Source organism: Equus caballus, chromosome 31, assembly GCF_041296265.1.
Source record: "Equus caballus isolate H_3958 breed thoroughbred chromosome 31, TB-T2T, whole genome shotgun sequence".
NCBI lineage: Eukaryota > Metazoa > Chordata > Mammalia > Perissodactyla > Equidae > Equus > Equus caballus.
Window position 1 is genome coordinate 17,295,524 of NC_091714.1, and position 27,293 is coordinate 17,322,816.

Here is a 27,293-nt window from a genome sequence, read left to right on the forward strand (position 1 = left end):
ATGGAGAAAAGGTGTACAAAGAAAAATAAAAATGAGAGTGATGTCAGGATCTTGGCAAAGTGAGCTATTCCCTTAGTCTCTTCCCCTAAGCTACAACCAAATGGACATTCATTAACCAACAGAGGATTCCCTACAAAGCACAATAGGATGTCTGAGTGATCCATGCAACCATACATCTGAAGGTGGGGGTACTGGGGCACCAGATCTGCCAGTCCCTGGCCAAGACAGCGGTTCTGCACCAGAGCACATGCATGTGCATGTGTGACCCACCTGGCGGCTGCAGCCAATAAACAAACACAGATGAGACCTATCAGCACAACTTTCAGCATACAGGGCGGGTTCAGAAAACACAGCCCCTCCATGACCACCAGAGGTAGCAGGTGGAATCTGTGACCTGATACTACCACCATGCGCCAGCAAAGGATCACTTCTTCAAACAACATGATGAACTACATTAACACTCCAGAGCAGAAGGAAAATGACAAGTCTCCAGAAACCAATCCTGAACTCACAGAAATTTACAATCTAAATGACAGAGAATTCAAAATAGTTGTCATAAAGAAAATCAATGAATTACAAGAAAACTGAGAAAGACTGTTCAATGAAATCAGGAATAAAATTAACGAGCAGAAGGAATTCTTTACCAAAGAGATTGAAACTCTAAAAAAACCCAGAGAAATTCTAGAGATGAAGGACACAATGAATGAGATAAAAAAACAATCCAGAAACCTTAAAAAACAGCCAACATTATGAAGGACAGAATTAGTAATTTAGAAGACAAAAATAGAGAAATGCTTCAGGAGGAGGAGGAGAGAGAACTAAGATTTTTAAAAAATGAAGAAACACTTCAAGAAATATCTGACTTGATTAGGAAATGCAACATAAGGATTATAGGTATTCAAGAGGAAGAAGAGAGGGAGAAAGGAGCAGAAAGCTTGTTTAAAGAAAAAATACCTGAGAACTTCCCAAATCTGGGGAAAGAATTGGACTTATAAGTATATGAAACGATAGAACTCCTAATTACATCAATGCAAAAAGACCTTCTCCAAGGCATATAATACTAAAACTGGCAAAAGTCAATGACAAGGAAAAAATATTAAGGGCAGCAAGGCAGAAGAGAAGAATCCACAAAGGAACCCCTATCAGGCTTTCAGTGGATTTATCAGCAGAAACCTTACAGGCTAGGAGAGATTAGAATGATATATTCAAAATACTGAAAGACAAAAACCTTCAGCCAAGAATACTCTATCCAGCAAAATTATCCTTCAGATACGGTGGAGAAATAAAAGGTTTCCCAGATAAACAAAAGCTAAAGGAGTTCATCGCCACTAGACCTCCCTTACAAGAAATGATCAAGGATGCCCTCACACCTGAAACAAAAAGGCAAACGTTTACAAAGCATTAAGCAAGGGGATAAATAGACAGACAAAAATCAGAAAATTGCAGCTCTCTATCAGAACAGGTTAGCAAACAATAATAACATAAAAGATAAAGGGAAGGAAAGCATCAAAAATAACTATCAACACTTGATTTTAATCACAAACTCGCAACACAAAACAGAACAGTAACTTAGAAGGGGAAGAGGAAAGGGATGGAAACTACTTAGGCTAAGGAGATAAAGAGGCTATCAGAAAATGGACTATCTCATCTAGGAGGTCTTTTATACACACCTCACAGTAACCACTAAACGAAGAATCAGGAGAGAGACACAAATGATAAATAATGAGAAAACCATGATAGAAAGTCACCAAACTGAAATGGCAGTTGGAAAAACCTGGGAGGAGAAACAAGGGAAATATAGAACAACCGGAAAGCAAGAGATAAAATGGAAGTATTAAGTCCTAATATATCAATAATCACTCTAAATGTAAATATGGATTGAATTCTCCAATCAAAAGACACAGAGTAGTTGGATGGATTAGAAAACAAGATCCAACAATATGCTACCTCCAGGAAACACTTTTCAGCTTTAAAAGACAAACACAGGCTCAGAGTGAAGGGATGGAAGATGATACTCCAAGCAAAGGCAAGCAAAAGAAAGTAGGCGTCACCATCCTTATATCAGACAAAGCAGACTTCAAGATAAAAAAGGCAATGAGAGACATAGAGGGGCAGTATATAAGGATAAAAGGGACATTCCAACAAGAGGGCATAACACTTAATATATATGCACCTAACACAGGAGCACCAAAGTACACAAAGCAACTATTAACAGATCTAAAAGGAGAAATTAACAGCAACACAATAATAGTAGGGGACCTCAGCACCCAACTTACATCAATGATAGATCATCCAGACAGAAAGTCAAGAAGGAAATGGTGGACTTAAATGAAACGCTTGATCAGATGGACTTAATAGATAAATGTGGAACATTCTATCCCCAAACAGCAGAGTACACATTCTTCTCAGGTGCACATGGAACATTCTCATAGACCATATGTTGGGAAACAAGGCAAGCCTCAATAAATTTAAGAAGACTGAAATCATATCAAACATCATTTCCAAACACAATGCTATGAAACTAGAAATCAACTACAAGAGAAAAGCTGGGAAAGTGACAAATATATGGAGACTAAGGAACATGCTACTGAACAACCATTGGGTCAGTAAAGAAATCAAAAAATACCTGGAGACAAATGAAAATAAAAATACATCATACCAACTCGTACAGGATGCAGCAAAAGTGGTTCTAAGAGGGAAATTCATAGCAATAGAGGCCCACTTCAACAAACAAGAAAAATCTCAAATAAGTAGTCAAACGACACCTAACAGAACTGGAAAAATAAGAACAAACAAGGCCCAAAGTCAGCAGAAGGAGGGAAATAATAAAAATTAGAGCAGAAATAAATGCAATAGACATAATAAAAAAAAAAAAAAACCGGTAGAAAGCATCAATGGAACTAAGAGCTGGTCCTTTGGGAAGATAAACAACATTGACAAACTCTTAGCCAAACTCACTAAGAAAAAAAGAGAGAAGGCGCAAATAAATAAAATCAGAAATCAAAGAGGGGAAATTAGAATGGATACCACAGAAATACAAAAGATTATAAGAGAAAATTATGAAAGACTATATGCCCACAAATTGGAAAACCTAGAAGAAATGGATAAATTATTAGACTCATATAACTTCCCAAAAGTGAATCAAGAAGTAGAGAATGTGAATAGACCAATCACAAGAGATTAAAAGAGTAATCAAAAACTTACGAAAAAACGAAAGTCCAGGACCAGATTGCTTCTCTAGAGAATTTTACCAAACATTCAAAGAAGATTTAATACCTATCCTTCTCAAAGTATTCCACAAAATTCAAGAAGATGGAATGCTTCCTAACTCATTCCATGAGGCCAACATCAAACTGATATTAAAACCACAAAAGGACAACACAAGGAAGGAAAATTACAGGCCAATATTGCTGATGAACACATACAAAAATCCTCAACAAAATATTGGCAAACCGAATACAGCAATATGTTAGAAGGATCATACACCATGATTAAGTGGGACTTATACCAGGGACGCAGGGATGATTCAATATCCTCAAGTCGATCAATGTGATATACCACATTAAAAAAATGAAGAATAAAAACCACATGATCATCTTAACAGATGCAGAGAAAGCATTTGACGTGATCCAAAATCCATTTATGATAAAACTCTCAATAAAATGGGTATAGAAGGAAAGTACCTCAACATAATAAAGGCCATATATGACAAACCCACAGCCAACATTATATTCAGTGGTGAAAAGTTGAAAGCCATTCCTCTGAGAACAGGAACAAGACAAGGGTGCTCACTCTTGCCACTCCTATTCAACATAGAGGTTTTAGTCAGAGCAATTAGGCAAGAAAAAGAAATAAAAAGTATCCAAATTGGAAAGGAAGAAATGGAACTTTTGCTCTTTGCAGATGACATAATCCTATATATAGAAAACCCTAAAGAATCCACCAAAAAACTATTAGAAATAGCCAACTATAGCAAAGTTGCAAGGTACAAAATCAACTTAGAAAAATCAGTTCCATTTCTATACGCTAACAACAAAGTAGCAGAAAGAGAACTCAAGAGTACAATCCCATTTACCATCACAACAAAAAGAATAAAATATCTAGGAATAAATTTAACCAAGGAGGTGAAAGACCTATACAATGAAAACTATAAGATATTATTGAAAGAAACTGAAGAAGACATAAAGAAATGGAAAGATATTCCATGCACATGGATTGGAAGAATGAACATAATTAAAATGTTCATATTACTTAAAGCAATCTACACATTCAATGCAATATCAATCAAAATCCCAGTGACATTCTTTACGGAACTAGAACAAAGAATCCTAAAATTCATATGGAACAGCAAAAAACCCTGAAAAGCTAAAGCAATCCTGAGAAAAACAGAACAAAGCTGGAGGCATCACAATCCCTGACTTCAAAATATACCACAAAGCTATGGTAATCAAAACAATATGATATTGGCACAAAAACAGACACACAGTTCAATGATACAGAATTGAAAGCACAGAAATAAAACCATGCATCTATGGACAGCTAATCTTTGACAAAGGAGCTGAGAACATACAATGGAGAAAGGAAAATCTCTTCAATAAATGGTGTTGGGAAAACTGGACAGTTACATGCAAAAGAATGAAAGTAGACCCTTATCTTAACCATACACAAAAATTAACTAAAAATGGATTAAAGACTTGAATGTAAGACCTGAAACCATAAAACTACCAGAAGAAAATATAGGCAGTACACTCTTTGACATCGGTCTTAGCAGCATCTTTTTGAATACCATGTCTACTCAGGCATGGGAAACAAAGGAAAAAATAAACAAATGGGACTACATCAAACTAAAGAGCTTCTGCAAGGCAAAGGTTACCATGAACAAAATGAAAAAATAACCCGCCAACGGGGAGGAAATATTTGCAAATCATATATCCGACAAGGGGTTAATTTCCAAAGTATATAAAGAACTTGTACAACTTAATATCAAAAAACCAAACAACCTGATCAAAAATGGGCAGATGATATGAACATTTGTCCAAAGAAGATATATAGATGGCCAACAGGCACAAGAAAAGATGTCCTACATCACTAATCATCAAGGAAATGCAAATCAAAAACTACACTAAACTATCACCTTACACCTGTTAGAATGGCTATAATCACCAAGAAAAAAATAACAAACATTGGAGACATTGTGGGGAAAAGGAAACACTCATTCACTGCTGGTGGGAATGCAAACTGGTGCAGCCACTATGGAAAACAGTATGGAGATTTCTCAAAAAATTGAAAATAGAAATACCATACAATCCAGCTATCCCACTACTGGATATTTAACCAGAGAATATGAAATCAATGATTCAAAGAGGTTTATGCATCCCTACGTTCATTGCAGCATTATTCGCAATAGCCGGACTGAAGCAACCCAAGTGCCCCCAGCTGATGAATGGATAAAGAAGGTGTGGTATATACACAATGGACTACTACTCAACTATTGAAAAAAAGATGAAATCTTGCCATTTGCGACAGCATGGATTGTGCTTGAGGGTATTATGCTAAGCGAAATAAGTCAGGGAGAAAGATAAGCACTTCATGACTTCACTCACACGTGTAAGATAAGCACATAAGATAGGAGAACAGATTGTTGGTTACAGAGGGGAAGGGGCGGAAGGAGTAAGGAGGCACATATGTATGGTGAAGGATCCCAACTAGGCTTCTGGTGGCGAAAATGATGCAGTCGATGCGGAAGTCAAAATAAAATGATATACACCTGAAATTTATATAACGTTATAAACCAACGTGACCTCAATAAATTAAACTCAATAAAAAGTAAAAAAAGACAGGGCCTCTCCGTGCTCGAGATGGAGACCAAACGCTTTACAGAAGCCCTAACGAGCGCTAGGCTTCCGCGCCATCGCCCAGGGCGGAGGAGGATTTTTCAAAAGGGCCGCGCCCGACCTCCCACAACAGCGGGGCGGGCCGTGGCGCCAACCAGGGCGGCCCGCCGAAGCAACCCGGAAGAGGGCGGTGTCGCAGGAGGGATGATGTAAAAAGGCGTCGCGCCGAGCGTGACGCGTGGCGTCGACGTCTAGGAGCTGCGCCTGTCAGCCCGGCGCTGGTTGCGGGGGAGGAGCAGGCGCCATGGCGGTCCTGTTGGAGACCACTTTGGGCGACGTCGTCATCGACCTGTACACGGAGGAGCGGCCGCGCGGTGAGCCCCGGGCCCCTCTTGCCTCTTGCCGAGGCCGCCATCTCCCTTCCCCGCTCTCCCTTTCGCTGCCCAGTCGCCGGCGTCGACCGCTTCCAGCTCGGGGCTGCCGGTGCCCGCGACCTGGCTGTTTTATTCGCGGGCCTTGGTTAGAAAAGTTTTTGCGAGGAGCAGCCCTTCTCCGGTATCTGCTGCTGGCCGTTCGGGTGGCGGGTGCTTGTTGTCATTAAATGACTCTGTGTGTGTGTGTGTGTGAGTGTGTGAGTGTGTGAGCGATGCAGGTTGAATATACAATTCCCGTAGCTTTTCTTGCTTGTTGCACTTTACTCCTGGGAGGACCACAACTAGTATTCCTTGGTGTGTAATCAGTAAGACGTGATGAAAGCAGGGAGGATGTGCTTGGAGCAGCGAGGTGGGCATCCCGCCTGGATGGAGGAGGGGCTGTCTGGCGGCGTGCACCGAGCTCTGGCAAACACTCATCGATCGCCTGCTATGCAATCAAGACTCGGTGCCAGGCCCTGATAGGCGTCTTGCCTTTGAGAGTCTGATTTTCCATTGGGAGAAACAAACGCGGGAACCCGTTTCACTTTTCGAGTGTTGTGTTAGAAGAGTGTGTAAGTTGCCATGGAAACCAGAGGAGGGAGTAATTCTTCCTGGTTGGGGCCGGGGAGAAGGGAAGCAAGCGAAGAATGTGGAACACGAGCTAGCTCTTTCAAAGATGAGCGGGAATAAGTGTTTACTTAACAGCTTGCTTGGAATTTTCTGGAAACAGCAAGAAGTTCGGCGTGGCTTGACGGAATGGGATGTGACTTGGAATGGCAGACTGCGAGTCTGGTCGTATACGTTATATAGGTTGGGTCAGATGGTGAGTAGTCTTGTGTGCCCTACTGATGACCAGGGTCTTTGAAGGTTTGAAAAGCAGATTGAGGCATGGCACACCTGTTTTAGGAATAATAGGCAATAGTGTGGAGAATGTATCAGAGTAGGGAGAAACAGGAGGCCAGGAGAGATTAGTTATGATCAGGGTCCTCCTCCCGTGGAATGCAGAGTCTGCCAAAAAGGATGAAACAAATTACAATACCATACCGTGAGTGCCTCCTGCCAGAGTACACTTTCTTCCATACTCAGCTACACCCCACCCCAGACACTTACATCCATACCTTTCTCATACTGTTGCCTCTGCCCCACATTTCTCTCCACTGTTGTCCTTCTGCAGACTTCCTGCTTAACTATTCAAACTCAGATAAGCACGACCTCCTCCCTGAAGCTCTCCTTTCCTCCCTAAGCAGAGTTAGATATGTTTCTTCTGCTCTGTTTCATGTCTTTTTATAAATCACACACACATACTTTGTTATTGTCCTGGAGTTATTTGCAAGTCTTGTTTCCTCTCCAGAATGTAAACTCCAATAGAACAGGGACTGTGCCTTAATTATCTCTGTATCCTGAGCACCTCGTGCAATGGATCCACTCTGAGGGCTCACACTAAGGGCTTACTGTATTGACTAAAGCATATATATGCATTGTATTAGGACTCCTTGTGCAAGTGAAACTCAACTCGAACTGGCTTAAACCAAGAAAATAATTGATTGCCTCATGTTACTGGGGTAAGCTTGGCTTTAAGGTTGGCGGCATCTACAGATTCAAAAGATGATATAAGGAATTGTATTTTGCATCTCTTGGATTTGACACTGTCTCCACAGTGGAGCAGCACCTGGCAAATGAGTGGGCCTCTGTCTCCAGAGCTGTGAGGAACTAAACGGGAGGTAGGGTTATGCCGCCTGATTAACACAGACAGAATGGGCAAGCAGCGTTTCTGCAAAGAGAGTTTGGAACACTGAAAACAGAAGTCCACCTTGTTTGTGTATATTTGTAAGCCTGTGAGTGGATATCTATTTACATGCATAACTGCTTATCAGACTTATTTTCCTTCCTTCTTTCCTCTCTCTCTTCCTTATTTTTCTTCCCTTTTTTTTTTACTTTTTATTATAGAAAACTTGAAACCTATACAGAAGTAGAAAGAATCATGTAAATGAACCCTCATGTGCTGATGACCAGCTTCATTTAACAGTTGTCAACACTTAACCGATTTGTTTCAGTTATACCCCTGCCTCTGCTGGATTTTTTGTAATAAATCCCTTATCTGGGATTTATTTACTCTGCACTTACTTCAGTTTGTGTCTCTAAAAGATACTTAAAAATACCCCACAAATCATTATCACATCTGAAAAAATTAGCAATAATTCCTTAGTATCCTTCATATTTCCCTAATGTCTCATAAACATTTAAAAAATATTTGGTAATTTAAATTAGGATCCAGACAAGGGTCATATATTACATAATTTGGTATATCTCTTAAATATCTTTTAATCTGTAGATTCTCCCCCTCCCCTTTTTTGATTAAGACTTTATTTTTTTAGAGCAGTTTAAGGTTCATAGCAAAACTGAGGGGAAAGTACAGATATTTCCCATACTCTCCCTACCCCTACATGTGCACAGCCTCCCCCCATTGTCAGTATCCCCCATCAGAGTGGTACATTTGTTGTGCATTTGTATTGAGTGACATTGTACATGTTGACAATTGTCACTACACTGGTACATTTGATCAGTCTCCATTGACACAGCATCATCACCTAAAGTCCATGGTTTACATTAGGGTACATTCCTGTTGTACATTCTGTGGTTTTGGACAAATGTATAATGACATGTATCCACCATTACAGTATCATACAAAGTAGGTTTACTGTCCTGAAAGTCCCCTGTGCTCTGCCTGTTCATCCCTCCCACCCCTTAATTTCTGGTAACCAGTGATCTTTTACTGTCTCCATAGTTTTGCCTTTTCCAGAATGTTATATATTGCAGTCATACAGTATGTAGCCTTTTCAGATTGGCTTCTTTCACTTAGTAAGGCATTTGTTTCCTCCACATGTTTTCATGGCTTGATAGCTCATTTCTTTTCATGATTGAATAATATTCCATTTTCTGGATGTACCACAGTTTATTTATCTGTTCACGTACTGAAGGACATCTTGGCTGATGCCAAATTTTGGTAATTATGAATAAAGCTGCCATAAACATCCATGTGCAAGTTTTTGTGTGGGCATGTTTTCAACTCCTTTGATCATGATTGTTAGATTGTATGGTAAGGGTGTGTTTAGTTTTGTAAGAAACTGCCAAAGTCCATATATTATATTGGTTGGTAAATCTCTTAAATATCTTTTAATCTATAGGTTCTCCCTTCTCCCCTCTTTTTTCCTTGAAAATTTTTTGAAAAATAATATGGATCATTTATAGAATTCTCATTTTGGATTTGACTGATTTTATCCATGTTGTATCTTTTAATACATTCTTCTCTCTCTTCTTTTTCTCATAAATTGCTACTTAGATCTAGAGCCTTGATCAGGTTCAGGTTTAATGTTTTTGACAAGAGTATTTCATCTGAGGTCGTTTGTACTTTCAGCTGCATCACATTCAGGAGGCACTTGGTGTCTGGTTGGATCTTTTTGTGACATTAAAGTTGCTCGTGGGTTCAGGCTTGTCTACCTGATGTATCTGTTATAGTGTTCCCATTAGCTTTTCACCTAAAGAGTTTGGCGGCCATTGGTGATCACTGCTTAGATCCTTCTAGTTAAAAGACTACTCCTGTATGTTTAACTTTAAGCCCACAAATACATTTTTCTAGAAAAATTCTCGAAAGCCTGGTATTGAAGACCCTCTCCTAGCTTGGGGCCATCTTACCTCTCCAGCCTTTGTATCCTCTGTTCCTCTGTAGTGTTCCTCTGTAGTACTGGAGTATTACACAACTTAGCCTGGTCTTTTGGACCTCTCCAGAAGCATTTAAATTCCCACTTCCAAACTTTTTCATAATGTCCTCCTAGCTTGAGACGTTCACTCTCTACTCGCTGCCACTCCAACTCTTTTAATGCTCACCTTAAGCCTCCACAGGGTTTTCTAATTTCCCCAGCCAGAAACAATCTCTTTTTTCAACTCTTGAGGGGGTTTATTTAAGTGGCACAAAGGTGTCATGCCCAGTACCCTAACTCTTTGTGTTCAGGGTGAGGACCCTAGTTTGGTGTGAGCTCCTTGAGGGCAGGGGCAGCCCTATGTATCTTTCTGTCTGTCTGGTTTCTATTTTGGTGCCTTGAGAACTGGTTAACATGTCTCTCCACACGTATATTATCGACTTGTTGAGGGAAGGGACTATGGTTTAATGGCATTTGTGACAGCAGTGCCAAGTACCTAGAAGATAGTCATTGTTTATTGGGTGTGTAAGTGAATTTATGTGAGAAAGCTGGTACATGATGAGTTTATGGATTTTTGTGAAGTGCTATTTAATCATTAAAAAAAACAATCGTCACAGATATTTGGTTTTCCCTAATTAATAGAATCTGTACTCATTTTCAGATACTCTGCTAGATCCTTTCCCATTATGGTATCCTCTTTTTCTTTTTTGTCTCCTACAAAATCAATCCATCAGTAAATGATTGTTTATCCCAGATAAGTGTCAGTTTGCTGCATTAGCTCAGAGGCCCAAGAAATCCTAAGAAAAAGAGAATAAAAAGATAATTTAAACTTTATTGCCTTTTTCTGGGCTCACTACCTTTTTTTCTTTTTCTTTATGGCTTTGGACATTTGACCATTTTGGGGAGTTTTTGTATGGTAATTTAGAAATTAATTATACTAACTGCTTTTACTTGCTTAAAAATATATTCGTGAACTACTGTGATAAATTTAGCATTTACTTTCTTTCAGCCTGCTTGAATTTCCTGAAGTTGTGCAAAATAAAATATTACAATTATTGCCTTATTCACAATGTACAGGTGAGTTGGTGGATGTTAGTCTTTTTCTTTGTTATTGGAATCATCTGCCACAATTCTGAATTAACAAAGTATCTTATATATTATAGAGGGATTTTATCATACAAACGGGTGATCCTACAGGGACTGGTCGTGGAGGAGAGTCTGTTTTTGGGTAAGTTTTTTAATTTTTTTTTTTTAGATTTTTAAATTTATTTCCTTTTTCTCTCCAAAGCCCCCCGGTACATAGTTATATATTCTCAGTCGTGGATCCTTCTAGTTGTGGCATGTGGGATGCCACCTCACCATGACTTGATGAGTGGTGCCATGTCCGAGCCCAGGATCCCAACCGGCCAAACCCCGCGCCTCCCCAGCAGTGCGCGCGAACTCAACCACTCGGCCACGGGGCCGGCCCTAGTTCTTTTATTTTTAAAGGAGTAAAATAGAATTGCCTCTTAATGATGTTAACTACCATATTTCAATCTGCATTTTAAAATATGTTTCAAATATAGATTTTTTCCAAGTTCCTTAAATGTCTGTAGCAAAAAAAGAGGAATATTTTGAATCATAGCAGCATTTCTATAAAGAAATGGTAACCCTTTATATTACTAGAACTTCTATATTTCATGTTGAGAGTACTTATATTTTATAACCTTATTTGTATTTTCAGTCAACTGTATGGTGATCAAGCAAGCTTTTTCGAGGCAGAAAAAGTGCCAAGAATTAAGCATAAGAAGAAAGGCACTGTGTCCATGGTGAACAATGGCAGTGATCAGCATGGATCTCAGGTTAGGAAATGAGTGAGAAGATATTTTGCTTTGAAATGAAGGACTGGAAGGATACGATAAAGTTATCTTTTTAAACTATACAGTAAGAGAATTTCAGTCAAAAATATTGGTTAGAAGAAGAAAATTACACAGTTTTTTCTATATAGAAAAATTAATTTGTTCTCTTAAATGTAAGTCATGTCTATGTGAAGAATTTGAAAAATACACAAAAGTATGAAGAAGAAAACATTACAGCCATCCATGGATTGTCACTGCTCATGTTGTAGCCCATTTGCTTTCTGTGTTTATGACTTATTTCAGAACAGGTCACGTGCAGCGTCTTTCAGTCATTGCCTTGTTTAATCCTCTCTAAAACCCCATTTGGGGTAGTTGTGTTTTTTTCTCACAGTTTACATGTGAAGAAACTGAACCTTGGCTTGTCTAATATTTTAAACAGTCAGGGGAGCATCTGTGTATGTGTTGATGTTTTATGTATAAGCTTTGTACATTTTACTTAGTGCCAGCAACAAGTGGGTAAGAATCCATGCAGTTAAGGTAGAGTCTTTCTTTTGTGTGTTTTTGTCACTCTGTAACTGATTGCAGTATGAATTATATATATGTATGTATATATATTTGTGTTTATTCTGTACCTTTCTATATAGTTTCTTATCACCACAGGAGATAATCTAGATTACCTTGACGGTGTTCATACAGTTTTTGGTGAGGTGACAGAAGGCATGGATATAATTAAGAAAATTAATGAGACCTTTGTTGACAAGGACTTTGTACCATATCAGGATATCAGGTATGGTTCCAATTTACTATCTGAATGTACTAGAATCTTTTAATACGGTGATGTTTGACGTGTAGTGGTGATAGCACGAGTAGAATTGGTTTTTGGATGATTCCAAAATGTGAAGTAATACAAGATTAGAAGAATCCTTATGATTAAAAAAAGAACTTTTGTATTTTTACACCAATGCTAACCATTTGTTACTGCATATGTTGGGAAGAATTATTAATCCTTTAATTTAGTTCTTTTAAAAAGTGGAGATTAAGAAATGTGGCAAAAGTACTAAGATTTAGACATATGTATTTTACATCTTATTTATTTATTTATTTTTTGAGTAAGATTAGCCCTGAGCTAACTACTGCTAATCCTCCTCTTTTTGCTGAGGAAGACTGGCCCTGAGCTAACATCCATCCCCATCTTTCTCTACTTTATACATGGGACGCCTACCACAGCATGGCTTGCCAAGTGGTGCCATGTCTGCACCCAGGATCCAAACCGGTGAAACCCGGGCCGCCGAGAAGCGGAACGTGCGAACTTCACCGCTGCGCCACCGGGCCAGCCCCTATTTTACATCTTAGAGTAATGCAGAGTAATAAGTATAATATCAAACAATGAAAAACAGTAACACTAATTGTGAAAGTATGCTCTAGTAATATCTTTGTGCTATAAAATTTAACAGCTTATTTTTTTTGGCATTAGAAATACTTAAGACACTTGTTATAATCTTTATAAAAAGTAAAACATGAATTCTGAAATAACATAAATGTAACATTTGACTTGGATTTATTTTGTTAGGATAAATCATACAGTGATTTTAGATGATCCATTTGATGACCCTCCTGATTTATTAATTCCTGATCGATCACCAGAACCTACAAGGGAACAACTAGATGTAAGTAGAGTCCTCTGGTGATTGAATGTACATGCATATTTCAGTTGATCAATTATATGAGGACAGTTTAGAGTTCTTTCTCTCTTCCCTGGAGATAGTTATTTTTCTAGCTATCTTTTTATTTTCCTAATAGGCTTTCTTCAGTTTTGGTTCCACCGAAACGGCCTTACCTCTGGAAGCTTAAATGAACACCTTGGGAAAATGTTTTTCTTATCTTCTGACTCTAGATGGGAGTCTAGCTTTAAGGCTAAATTAAATTGTCATCTTGTGAGGGAACTTTTCACCTGGGGGTACTCGGGAGTCCAGTAATTTCTGTGGAATAATGCAGACTTTTCCATCAGATATTTTAAGATATAAATTTCTGCTTATGAGGCTTCCTCAAAGCTGAATTTATCTTTATAGTTGGGATCTGGTGCTTAATTTCTAAGATTATTTATCTTCTGGATTCAGCATTTAGTTGAATACCAGATAGTTTGTTTATAAACGTTTATTTTGATTTAACAATAAATTAGAAACCTAATCTGGCTAATATTATTGAATTAATTTAAATCGATTTTCAGAGGTTTGTAAGTTTGTTTCACATTTGTGACTTGTGTTCAAACACATTTTGGTGGAACAAAGAATAAAGCATAATGTGTCTCCCATGTTTCTCAGATTTTTCTGTTCTTTAAATACGCGTATGTGTATATATATGTGAGTGAATTTCTGCCTTACAGAGTGGTCGAATAGGAGCAGATGAAGAAATCGATGATTTCAAAGGAAGATCAGCTGAAGAAGTAGAAGAAATAAAGGCAGAAAAAGAGGCCAAAACTCAAGCTATTCTACTAGAAATGGTAAGATAATTATCTTGTTCACATAGTTGTTCAGCGATATATTTAGTACATACTTATTGTGAGTTTATCTATTTCTGGCTTTCTAGTAGTCTTAAAATATTAAAAATTTAGCTGAGGGTTCTTTTCTGGATTAAATTTTGTATGACATAATACATGAAAGTAAACAAATTTGATTCCATTATCAATATAGTGCCAAGTGCCTTTTTTTAGAAATGGGAAGTGGATATCCAAGTTACAAATGTTAATTTGATTTTGATTGTTTATTTTTGTTTCATTTTTAAAGCATGTTTCTTGGACTGAATTTTATGTATATTAAAGAATAATTCTTTGTACAACTCAAGTATTGAAATTAAAGAGCAGAATAGTAGTTACAGGATAAAATAAACCTGGGTAGAAATTGAGCACTCATCCTCTGTATTACTAACGATATAAAGCCATTTGGGGAGCAGTTATTCAGTAGATTATTAGTTGACCTACTAAGCATTTTTTCCATTTCTTTTCTTTGTGGAATGAGGATACCTTTCACACAGTACACCGTCAATAAATATTTGGATGGATAATAATCAAGTTTTTATTATTATAATTATTTTGTATAGTAGAGCTTTCAGATCCCTGGTCTGTTTTAAAATTTATGTTAGTATCACCAGTCTGAAGGAACAAATATTAAAAACTATAGTTTCAGAAAACTTTACTGAATTAAAAAAAAATGAAAATGCGCCTTTTAATGAGCACACTGTGTATCTGACAATATTGATGCAAAACAACCAACACCAAGACAAATTCTAAGAAAATTACTGGACTTAAAAGAGAACAAGTAAATGACTTAGTAGGGAAAGAACATTAGATTATCATCAGAATTTTCAACAGCAAAAGTACAGGAAGTTTATGCCAGAAGAAAATGGATTAACTTGTTTTTTAAACTTTTTACTTTCTGATAATAAAAAAATTTATGGAAAAATTACAAAATAGTGCAGAGAACTTCTATATACCTTTTACCTAGATTCACCAGTTTTTAACGTTTTGCCACATCTGCTTCATCAGTCGCTCTCTCTCTCTCTCTTTCTCTCTCCTCCCTGTCACCTCTCCTTCTCTTCTCTTTCCCTCTCTCTGTCTCTGATTATACGTGCACATGCACACACGTGTTCTCTGGACCGTTTGAAATTAAGTTGCAGACATCTTTCTTCTTTGCCTCTTAGATCAGGGTGCATTTCCTAGAGCAACAGCATTACTCTACGTAGTCACAGTACAGTTACCAAAACAGGAAATCTAAAACTGATGGAAATTACATCCATATTCCAATTTTGCTAGTTATTTCAATATCTTTTATAGCTTCCCCCCTACCCGCCCCCCCAGTCTAGAACCTAGCTCTTGATTGATTGCCTTTGCGTTTATTTGTCACGTTTCTCTAGTCTCTTTGATCTGGGAGAATTCCTTAACCTGTCTCTATTTTTCGTGACATTAACATTTTTGTGGAATACAGGTCATTTATTCTATAGAATGTTCTTCAGTTTAGGCTTATCTACTGTTGCCTCGTGAGTGGATTCAGGTTATGCACCCACAGCTGGAATGCTACATCACTGATGCATCCTCCTCAGATGTCACATCTGGAGGTATACAATAGCCAGCTGCCCCACATTAAAAAGTGGTTGTTTTGGTCACTTGGTCAAGGTAATCCACTGCCTGGTAATCCATTGCCTACTTTCTGTTATCCCCTTGCAACTAATAAGCAATCTGTAGCAAGACACTTTGAGACCTTTCATATATTTTATTCCTTATCAGACCGTCCCTCTAGATTTCTCAGCTGTTCATGGTTCTTTCGGAACCAGTCTTGACTCTGATGCCTGCAAGATGGTGATTTTCCAACTCTACCACTCCTCCCACGCTTCTCAGCCTGCGTTCTTGTAAGGAAGAGCCTTCCTTTATTCTCTACTTAGTGATTCATCATCACTATGGACTCATGGATTCCATGTTTGTTTTGTTTTTAATAAGTAGACTATTTTTTTTTCCTTTTTGTCCCCAAAGCCCCCTGGTACATAGTTGTATACTCTTCATTGTGGGCCCTTCTAGTTGTGGCATGTGGGACGCTGCCTCAGCGTGGTCTGATGAGCAGTGCCATGTCTGCGCCCAGGATTCCAACCAACGAAATACTGGGCCGCCTGCAGCGGAGCGCTCGAACTTAACCACTCGGCCATGGGGCCAGCCCCATAAGTAGACTCTTTTTTAAGAGCAGTTTTAGGTTTACAGCAAAATTGAACGGGAAGTAGAGAGTTCCTGTGTACCTCCTGCCCCCTCCACAACACTTTCTCTTTTTAATTAACATCTTGCATTAGTGTGATACATTGTTTCCAATTGATGAGCCAATATGGATACATTATTATTAACTAAAGTTCATAATTTACATTAGTATTCACTCTTTGTGGTGTTCTTCCTGTGGATTTTGACAAATGCCATGTATCCACCATTACAGTATCGTGTAGAATAGTTTCACTGCCCCCAAAATCTTCTGTGCTCCACCTGTCCGTAATACCCTCCCTCCCCTAACCCCTGGCAACCACTGATCTTTTTTAGTTGTCTGTATAGTTTTACCTTTTCCAGAGTGTCATTTGGTTGGAATCATACAGTATGTAGCCTTTTCACATTGGTTTCTTTCACTTAACAATATGCATTTAATGTTGCTCGTCTTTTTGTGGCTTGATAGCTCATGTCTTTTGATTGCTAGATAATATTCCATTGTACAGATGTACCACAGTTTGTTCATTCACCTATTAAAAAGAATCTTGGTTGCTTCCAAGTTTTGACAAGTATGAATAAAGTTGCCGTAAACATTTGTGTACAGATTTTTGTGTGGACATAGGTTTTTAACTTACTTGAGCAAAATACCTAGGAGTACAGTTGCTGGATTGTATGGTTTGGCTTTGTAAGAAACTACCAAATTGTCTTCCAACATTTTGCATTCCCACCAGCAATGAATGAGTTCCTGTTGTTCTTCATCCTTGTCAGCATTTGGTGGTGTCAGCGTTTTGGATTTTAGCCATTCTGATAGGTGATCCTGTGTCCTTTGGATTCTCACTATTAACAGGTTTCATCTTCTGTTTTCTAAGAACATCCATTTCTTTTGCTTTATTTCTGTGTAATATAATGATAATTCAACTTGTGTTTTGCATTATCAACTAGTGTTTTGAACCTTATAGCAGTTAGGAGTATTTTAAGTTTCCCTGTAGTATTTTAAGGTTATCTTTGACAAGTAGTATAGCAAGTTCTTTTTTAACTCAGCTTTTTTTCTCATTTGTGCTTCCTTTAGATGCAGTGTTTCTACCATTGTAGGTGCTTTTAGGGATTTTTACTGATTTGGTCTTTCCCTATGTGTTGTAATATTGCTTATTGGACATAGGTTATTGTCTTTTGATAGGCTTCAGAAACACTGAGCAGCTCTTAATGGCACTGTTGCTTCTTAATATTTCTGATTTTCAAGATTTCTTTTTTTTTTCCCAGCGTGTTTATCCAAGAGGAGATACTTTGTATGATAATCTTACCAGAAATCATCTCTGAGAGTTTTCGAACATAAGTGTAAAGGAATATTGTTTCCACCTCTAAAGGCCCATGGGAAATAAAGTTTTCCCACAGTGACACCAGTACCGTCATCGTGGTTTTCTCTCACTGTCGCTGTCTCTAGTTCTTTAGTAGGAAGCCGTGTGCTTTACTCGGTGCACTAGTTGACTGTGAAGTTTACTTCAGTTTGGCTGAAGTAGGTGATAGAGTAAAAAGCTGGAAACATTATGCAGGAACTGTTGCTTTTCTGTATTGAATAATAATGTGGAAAGAATTGGGTGTTACAAATCACAGAAGACTACATTCAGTATGATAATATTTTTCAAAAGTTTACAAACAAGCAGAACTAAACAATATATTGCTTAGGGATGCACATCTATGTGGTAACACTCTAAAGATATGGAAGGAAATGGCTAAAAAGGAAAGCCCAAAGGTAGGATATTTGTTATTTCTGGTGAGAGAGACAGAGGGATAGTGGGATGAGGGGACATTTTAGTTCTTAAGCCAATTGGTGACATCGTGGGTGTTTTTTATTTTCATGCTTCATAACTTAGATGTATTTTACATAAATTCTTTTTTTAATATATCAGATACTTGAAAAATGAAAAATTGGTGATAAAATTGGGGCTTTGAAGCCAGTTTCCAATCCCACCTCTGTTGTTTACTACTGTGTGGCCTTGGGCAAGTTAGTTATTTGAGCTTTTTGAATTCACTTTACTCATCTTTAAAACAGAAATTGCAGATTTATTTTAAGAATTGACAGTAATGTATATGAAGTGTAAAGCATGGTGTTCACACACAGTAGGAGTCAGGTAAATATTAACTATGAATATTGTTATTGCCAGGAACAATGTGGTGGCAAATTTTGAAATCTCATTTCTTTTCCTGAGGCTGTAGTTTATAATAGAAATTTAGATATTTTAGGGAAATCAGCGTTGTGGGTTGGATGGGGCATTTATAATGGAAACTAAAGGAACTGATTTATATTCTGGTTTGTTTATAATTTAGGTTGGAGATCTACCTGATGCAGATATTAAACCTCCAGAAAATGTGCTATTTGTGTGTAAATTGAATCCAGTGACCACAGATGAGGATCTGGAGATAATCTTCTCAAGATTTGGGCCAATAAGAAGGTAATTTCTAGAATTAGTGAGCAATTCAGAAAAACTCGGTATTGGTGGTTTTCTAATGACAAATTTTTGGTGAGTCTGTGAACTTTTTCTTGGTGAATTACAATATATACACAGACACACATACTTACATACAATTGAATGGTTCTCCCGCTCCCGACACGAACATCGTCACTCTGAAACAGGCAGTGATGGGGCATTTGTCTCGTTCTGTGGTGTACTCAGGAACCTTCTGTAATGTTTAAGATGTTTATCTCATTTAAGTTCTCCCTAGAATTACCAGCAATCTGTATTAATTTAATTTTGACTCTAAATTTTCCAGAATTTTTCTTTTGGCTAATTTCTCCTGCATTATTAATACAAAAGTTTAAGAAGCTAGTATTTCTGTGAGAAAGGGGAATATTTTGTAATTGATTAAAAAGTATTATTTTATGTTTAGAATTTCCTTTTACTTCATGTTTTTTTCCCACGAAGCCATTCTTTTTTTTTTTTTGGTTGTTTGTTTTTCTTTTTTCTTTTTTCTTTTTTAAAGATTTTATTTTTTTCCTTTTTCTCCCCAAAGCCCCCCGGTACATAGTTGTATATTCTTAGTTGTGGGTCCTTCTCGTTGTGGCATGTGGGACCACTCGGCCACGGGGCCAGCCCCCGATGAAGCCATTCTTTGTTATTCCTATTGAAAGAAATATCTTTCTGTAAATGGCTACCCAACTTTCTTACTCCACCCACTTATGTTAGATCATTTTTATAAAAAACACTTCTATACTGTTTTTTATTTTTGAATTTTAGACATTTTATACTGGCTTCCTGCTAAGGAAGTCAAGGGTTTACCTTTATTACTATCCTCCTCTCTTCATTCTCCCCTCCTGTTGCTTTGGTTGTGTCATAATTTTGGTTAGATCGTTGTTTAATATTTACATTTTAATGTAGATGTAAATATTGTAACAACTGAATCATGTGTTATAATGTGATTGCTTTTCTTGTACAATGTTTTATTTCCCTGTTGCATTTCATGTTTTTAAAATGAGGCTCATGATACATGAGGAAAGCGACAGGCAAGGGCTTTCAGCTCCACCGTATTGGCTTTTTCACTTGGTTCTTAAGATAGACTAGTTCTGTATAATAGATATTCTTAATGGGGTCAAATTTGAGCTTGGTTTATATTAAAATTCAAAAACTCCAAAGCATAAACTTAATAAACATCTATATATGTATGAATATGTATACATTATTCCACAGTAACATTAGATATTATATAATTCATCTATATTTGGGGTAGAAATTATGATTAAGACATTTTTTAGCAGTAGTTTACTTTTGCAAAAAGAAAATTAAACATTTTATCTTATTCTTCCTTCAGTACTTTGGGAATTTGGGATTGTAGGCCAAGATAGAAGATTTAGAGTAGAATCTAGAAAAATTGAATTACTAGATTGTGGACTATTTTTAAAAAAGAATTGTCATTGAAGAAATTTGGAGAAATATAGTTCCATGAGTTTAACTTTGCCTTTTAATAACTGCCTTATTCTCTTCTTCGCTTGTGAAGAGTGAGAGTGAATGCGTTTTCTTTAAAGTCACTTTTTTCCAAACTTTCTTTCAGTTGTGAAGTTATCCGGGATTGGAAGACAGGAGAATCCCTCTGTTATGCTTTTATTGAATTTGAAAAGGTAGGTCATAATATAGATGTATTAAGTTTGATATTTATTTTGTTCTTGTATGGTATTAAAATGTGAAAAATTATAGAACGTTTTCTAGTCTCTAAGATTAGAAAATTAGTTTGCCCTTTCTTTAGGCACCCAAGAAAAATAGCTGTTATATTCAAATAGGATAAATTCAACACCTGTTAATGTTAATATACATACCTTTACTTTAGATTCAAATGCCATCTGCACGAATGTATCTTTAAAACTTTAAAGTTTTAGGTAAGGTCCCTCAAGTTCTAGAAATGATTTTTCAGTGTTTTTAGGTAGGAATATAACTGAGTAATAGAGAGAACTGGACTGGAGTAAGATCTAGATGATAATCCAAGCTCTGTCACTGACCAGCCGTTAGATGATATTTAGTAGTTTATTTAGAACTGTTCTTTCTAGGCGTTACCTTATAAATAAAACTTGAGTATTGGATTAGATGGTACCTTCTAGATCTATGATAATAATGATAGTTTATGTTACTCAGATAGCTTTCTTTAAGCCAGGTGTTAGGTTAGTCGACCTGCATTTAATCCTCGCAGCTCTGAGAGAGGGACCGTCCTCCTGTTCCAGATAAGTGGACTGAGGCACGTAGTGGTGATGTGTCCTGTTTAAACTATGCGTCTAGTGAGTCTCCCGGCTGGGATTTGAGCTTAGACATGTCTGATTCTGTTCCCATTTCTTTTAGCCACTATGCTGGGCTGTGCTGTTTCGTCATGCAGCTTTGGGCTTATATGTATTCAGTAGTGGCTCATTCTGAGTTATGGTTGTTCTGAAGCATTTATCAGACACCTTCTATATTTCAGACACTGCGATAAGTCCTAGGGATACAAGATGAATAATGGAGGGTTGAGGAAGACAGACACATATCACATTTTACCTGGACACCGGGTCAGGTGTACCAGAAATGATATTTACAAGGTACATTGGTGCTAGCAAAAAGGAGATCTTTACCTTTAGTTTGCTATGAATACTTTTTGTAGACTCGACAGTGTCATTCCATCATTGACACTACAGGATATGTAGTTTATTTGCTCACAGATACAATTTCATCTTGTTTATAGCATATAGACTATGACTGCCCGTGTTTCTCAGACTTCTGCAGGTATACCATTTGCCATGAATACGTAGTTCAGTTCAACTTCAGAGCATAGGGTGGTTCTGGAATCTATGGCTTCTTTATCATGATTCAGTGATTTTTAGGTGGATCTTTTGAAGCTTTTCTCTTTTCTTGAAAATCATTAAGCTACCTTAGTCCACTTTATAATTCTCGTGGGTGGTAGCCTCTTTGTAAGTGTTCATCACTGAGTCTGTATTTTTTGCATGTTAGGCAAGTTTTGCATGTTTTGCATATCTATGCTTTGGATAATCTGATCCAAAATTTTTTTAAAACTGAAGAATAAAATACATAAAGAAAATGTATAGCTCCTGAGTGAACAGCTTGAAGAATTATCACAGTTAATACACTCATGTAAATCACCACCCAGGTCAAGAAATAAAATATTAATAGAAGAAAAAATTACTAGAATCCCAGAGGTCCTCCCTGTATCCCCTTCCAATAATTTCCCCATCACCACTACTTGTGACGTTACAGATTAGTTTTGTCTCATTTTAAACTTGATGTAAATGTAAACACAGTGTGTTTTTTTTTCATCTAGCTTCTTTTGCTCAGTGCTATATTTATAAGATGTATAGATGTTACTACAGGTGACTTGTTAACTTTTTTGTTAATTTTCAGTGACATACGGTATTTCATTGTGTGTATGTAAATTTTCATTGACATGTATTTCACTGTGTGTATGTAAAACAATTTAGATTTCCATTCTGCTGTTGATGGCCGCTTGGATCCTTTCCCAGTTTTTGGCTATTGTGAATGGTTCTACTGTGAATCATTTCGGTCATGTCTTTTGGTGTACATACGTATGCGTTTCTGTTGGGTATATATCCGGAATGATTTTATGTGTTATAGGGTAGGTGTAGCTTTAGAAGATAATTCCAATAACTTTACCAAAGTGGTTATACCAATTTTTACTTCCACTAGCAGTGTGTGGAATGGAATCCCTGTTATTTCATATCTCTATGAACTCTACCAGTCTTTTACATTTTATCCATTCTCATGGGCGCATAGTGGTATCTTATTGTGGTTTTATTTTGCATTTCCCTGGTTGAGCCCCTTTTCATATGTTTATTGCCATTTGAATGTCCATTTTTTATGTGTAACTGTTCAAGACTTGCACACTTTTTGATTGGCTGCCTTTTTATTGACTTGTAAGAATTCTTTACATTTTCTGGATACAAGCTCGTTTTTGATTATATATGTTGCAGCTATCTTCTCCTCTGTGTATTGCCTTTTCCCTTGTTTTAATGATGTCTTTGATAAGCAGAAATTTCTCACTTTTAGTTCAGTTTGTCAGTATTTTCCTTCCTTATTATCGTCTGTTTGAAAAATCTTTGCCGGGGGCTGGCCCAGTGGTGCAGGGGTTAAGTTCGCCCATTCTGCTTCGGCGGCCCGGGATTTGCCAGTTCGGATCCCAGATGTGGACCTACACACCACTTGTCAAGCCACGCTGTTATAGGCGTCCCACATAAAAAGTAGAGGAAGATGAGCATGAATGTTAGCTCAGGGCCAGTCTTCCTCAGCAAAAAGAGGAAGATTGGCGGAAGATGTTAGCTCAGGGTTAATCTTCCTCAAAAAAGAAAAAAAAAAATCTTTGCTTATGGCAAAGTCATGAAAATATTCTCCTGTGTTATCTTTAGAAGCTTTGTTGTGAAATTATCTTTCCCTTGTAGATCTGTAATTTCATTTTTGTGTGTTATGTGTATCATGTTAAATTTCATTTTTCTTATGTTGGATAGCCAGGTGACCCAACACACTTTACTAAAAAGTTGTCCTATCTGTACAGTCCTGAAGTGCCACCTTTGTCATAAATCAGGTGTCTACGTATGTGTAAAGTATCTGGGAACTTTTTCTTTGGGGAAATGGCACAGTGATAGAATTATGCCTGCCCAAGTGTAATCACTCAGATTCATCAAATGTAATGTTAATTGCCTACCATGCGCCAGATGATGTTCTAAATGATGTAGATAAAAGGATGAATAAAGCTTTGTCTATATCTTCATGGAGTCTATAATTCATTTAATTCTTGACATACATGGTAAATAAATAAGATTATAACTAGTTCTTTTATCTGTTTCTCTTTGAATGGTCTTTAGTGAGTAGTGAGCAGACTAAAGATTAAGTTTGTAGGAATATCAGAGAAAATTTATCAGTGCTGGATTGAAATCTGTCACTTCTAGTCTTCAGGTGTCAGCAATGGAGAGACAGGGTTTGTGAAGTTGCTGACAGGAAAAATCCTTACACAGCACAGACGTTGGTATCACAGTCCTGCAGTCTCTTATTCAAAACCCTTGGGAATAGCTGTGCTTCCAAATTCAGGCTTTTTCAGAATTTAGAAAGGTAATACTGTGTGTGTGTGTGTATACATATATATAAATACCTGTGGATTATGTAATACTCCTCTGGGTCAGGGTTCCATAATCAGTCACAAAAATATTTCTGCAGTGAAACAAATGAATATTCATACTAGGTGAGCAGATTAAGGCCGTAGCCTCCCATTAGGTCAGGTTTTGCTGTCAAATGGATTTTAACACCAAACTTATAAAGACAACTTTGAATTTTCAGGATATTTTTGAGTCTTGAGTAAAAGGGACTGTGGACTCCTACACCACGATTGATAAGTGTATCTACGTCCACTGCTATCAGACTGGCTTAGTTCGAATCCTGGCCCTCACCCTTGCCACCTGCGGGACCCTTGGCAACTTCTGTACCTTTCCAACTTCTGTTTTCTCTTTGAGAAAATGGAGACAATAATAGATAGTACCTCATAGGTATCAGAGTTAATTAAGGTAATAGATGCAAAACATTTAACAGCATTTGGTGCATAATAAGCATACAAATAATAGTTTAGTAACGATAAACTTTTTGTATTTTCAGTATTTATTCTAGCTGCAGTAATCTTTTACATAAAGATTTATGCTTGAGTTTTTATAATTACTGTCAGGAAGAAGATTGTGAGAAAGCATTCTTCAAAATGGACAACGTACTTATAGATGACAGAAGAATACATGTGGATTTTAGCCAGTCTGTTGCAAAGGTTAAGTGGAAAGGAAAAGGTATGTTGGTTCATCTTCCTTTGTTTCTGTTCTGCTTTGCATGCTTCTGTGTGTGTGTGTGTATCTCCTTTGACCTAGTGTTGTTAATTAGGAGAAATGTTCATTGATGTCATTCCTGCCATTTCTGGTTTTATGTAGCTGCCACCTAGAATATAAGATAGAGGGGTGGGTGTGTGAGTGTGTATATGTGTATTTTAAACTGATGATGAATATATTTTATATGTTTGACTGTGTTATAAATTACTTAGAATTACCCACTGCAGACATGACATGTGTCCAAAGTCATTATTATAAGGTTTGTGGTGGTTTGGTTCTTCTAGATGGGAAACTCTTAGCAAACTTTTTTTGAAAGTTTGTTTTAGTTGTCGTATTGTACAGGTTTGAAAGGTCCATGAAAAGGTGGTGGAAGAAAGTGTCCCTTCCACTCCTGCCCCTCGTCTACCCAATTCCCCTACTCAGAGGTAACCACTGTCACCTGTTTCTTTTATGACTTCCACCTACATTGTTTGAATATACATACGTATGTATTTGTTTTATCTTTAGAATTTCCTTTCATTTCATGTTTTTTTCCCATATATATTTTCTGTATATATGTTGTTTTCTCCTTTGGAAAAAGAAAGCACAACTGGATGCAGTCTCTACATACCGTTTCTGTTTGTCTTTTTTGTTTAATGATGTTTCTAAGAGATAGTTCATATCAGTATATAAAATGACAGTTTATTCTTTTCAGTGGCTGCACAGTGTTCTGTTGAACGTATGTATCATAATTTACTGAACCAGTCCTATTAATGCACAGTTGAGTTTCTAATCATTTATTCTTCTGTGTATTATCCCTGTACATACGACGTTTCCCACATATGTATATGTATGCGTCACATAAATCCCTGGTAGTAGCATGCCAAAACTAAGGTTGAATCTGTGGTATGCTGATTGAAATAATAGGGGTTTTGATTTTTGCTACAGTGTTTTTAAAAAGTTTCACTTTGGCAGTTATTCACCATGTGATGCTAAATTTTGCTAGCAATTCTAGGATTACTTTCTTTTTATATACCACTTTTCTTTATTTCCCATGAATTTTATGAACTCTTTCTTTTTTTTTCCACATGTGATAATTGCAACTGTGGGAATGAAAGAATCAAAGAAGTATATTCAGGGACTACAGACGAGCTGCTGGCTTAGTGCAACGCAGTTCTGGTCCTGTAGTCCTGCCAAGCAGTTGTGTGGGGCTCTCCTAGAGAGCTAACTTAGTGTTAGCATTTGGGTTATATGTGAAACAGACACTATTTTAATTCCTCATTACAGGGAAGGAACTTGACACATAATCTTATGAACTGATTTTCCCAGGGTCACATAAACTGATGATTTAAACAGGCCCTAAATCTAGTTTTTTTTTCCCTCTGGGTTCTGTCTTCCTAAGCCGTCTACTTACTGAAGAAATGATACTGCCTTCCTAAGCAGTTTCAATGTAGTTTATCTACAAGATGACTTTTAAGTGAATTTCTTCATGTTTTCTTCTAAAATAAAGTGTCACACAGGAGATATGCTTCAGTTTCACATATGCCATCATAAACATATAGTATTTTTTATTGCAGTAGCATTGGATTATAACATTATATGGCTTTCAGATGTAAATAGTTTGTTTTTAATCTCAGTTAATTTTGAGATTATTTTATATATTATGGATTCATGTTTAGTAAATTGAATATGTACTGTGTACCGTTCATAGTGCTAAGTACTTTCCCTTATAGCCTTATTTAATGATTCCAGCAGCTCTGTGAAATCTTGCTATTATTTTCAGTTCATAAATGAAGACAATGACTTTCAGAGAAATGAAATAAATGTCTTACCTGGGATTTTCCACTAGAGCCAGGATTTGAATCCAGAACTTCTCACTTTAATCCATTGTTCTTTCTGTCATACCGTAACTCCCTCATCCCTAGAGAGACTCCTAATGGCAAGCACATGGCAAATATTTTTTTTGTGATGGAATGATGTCTGTTTGTTACAGTTAAAAGTATTTTAACTCTTACAGTAGTTTATTTCACATTTATATGAAACATTGTCTATTGGCCATTTTTGTTCCCAGAGCCTCTGGTATTGCCAAGTAGATTCTTCTCATCTTTGATGCTTGCCCCCTTTTTTATTCCTGTTTTCTTCTTTCTTTAAAGGCCCCGATGACAAGATGTCTCTAGGATTCACAATCGAAACACCTCTCTGTCATAATGCTAATTTCAGTGAATAAATGACATTCATGCTGCAACTAAAACAAAAGCACAGCTCCTCTCTGTGTCCCTCCAGTTTGCTTTACTTGTGCATTCAGTCTTGGACTTTTCCCGCTAGAAGCATTTCCTCGTGGCAGCTGAGGGGAGAGGAAAGGCGGGTCAGTCAGCAGGTTCGGGACGTGGATAGGAACTGAGTCCTCATCTGGTCGGAGACCAGGCTTGAGAGTAGAGAGGGCACGTGAGTGCTCTCT

At 37.2% G+C, this 27,293-nt stretch overlaps 1 protein-coding gene across 2 annotated transcripts in view; it reads left to right on the top strand.

Moving 5' to 3' along the window:
- The first annotated feature begins 6,040 nt into the window (after positions 1 to 6,040).
- The window catches only part of PPIL4 (peptidylprolyl isomerase like 4), a 35,173-nt gene continuing 13,920 nt past the window's right edge, over positions 6,041 to 27,293 (top strand). For both annotated transcript variants that reach the window (XR_011434487.1, XM_001915626.5), the window contains exons 1-10: positions 6,041 to 6,208; positions 10,955 to 11,022; positions 11,109 to 11,173; positions 11,669 to 11,786; positions 12,428 to 12,570; positions 13,354 to 13,450; positions 14,167 to 14,283; positions 18,841 to 18,965; positions 20,560 to 20,626; positions 24,709 to 24,820. Coding sequence is in view for 1 of the 2 variants with exons in the window: in XM_001915626.5 (XP_001915661.2) it covers positions 6,139 to 6,208; positions 10,955 to 11,022; positions 11,109 to 11,173; positions 11,669 to 11,786; positions 12,428 to 12,570; positions 13,354 to 13,450; positions 14,167 to 14,283; positions 18,841 to 18,965; positions 20,560 to 20,626; positions 24,709 to 24,820 (982 nt within the window). In the remaining variant the exon portion in view is untranslated. The remainder of the gene's footprint in view (positions 6,209 to 10,954; positions 11,023 to 11,108; positions 11,174 to 11,668; positions 11,787 to 12,427; positions 12,571 to 13,353; positions 13,451 to 14,166; positions 14,284 to 18,840; positions 18,966 to 20,559; positions 20,627 to 24,708; positions 24,821 to 27,293) is intronic.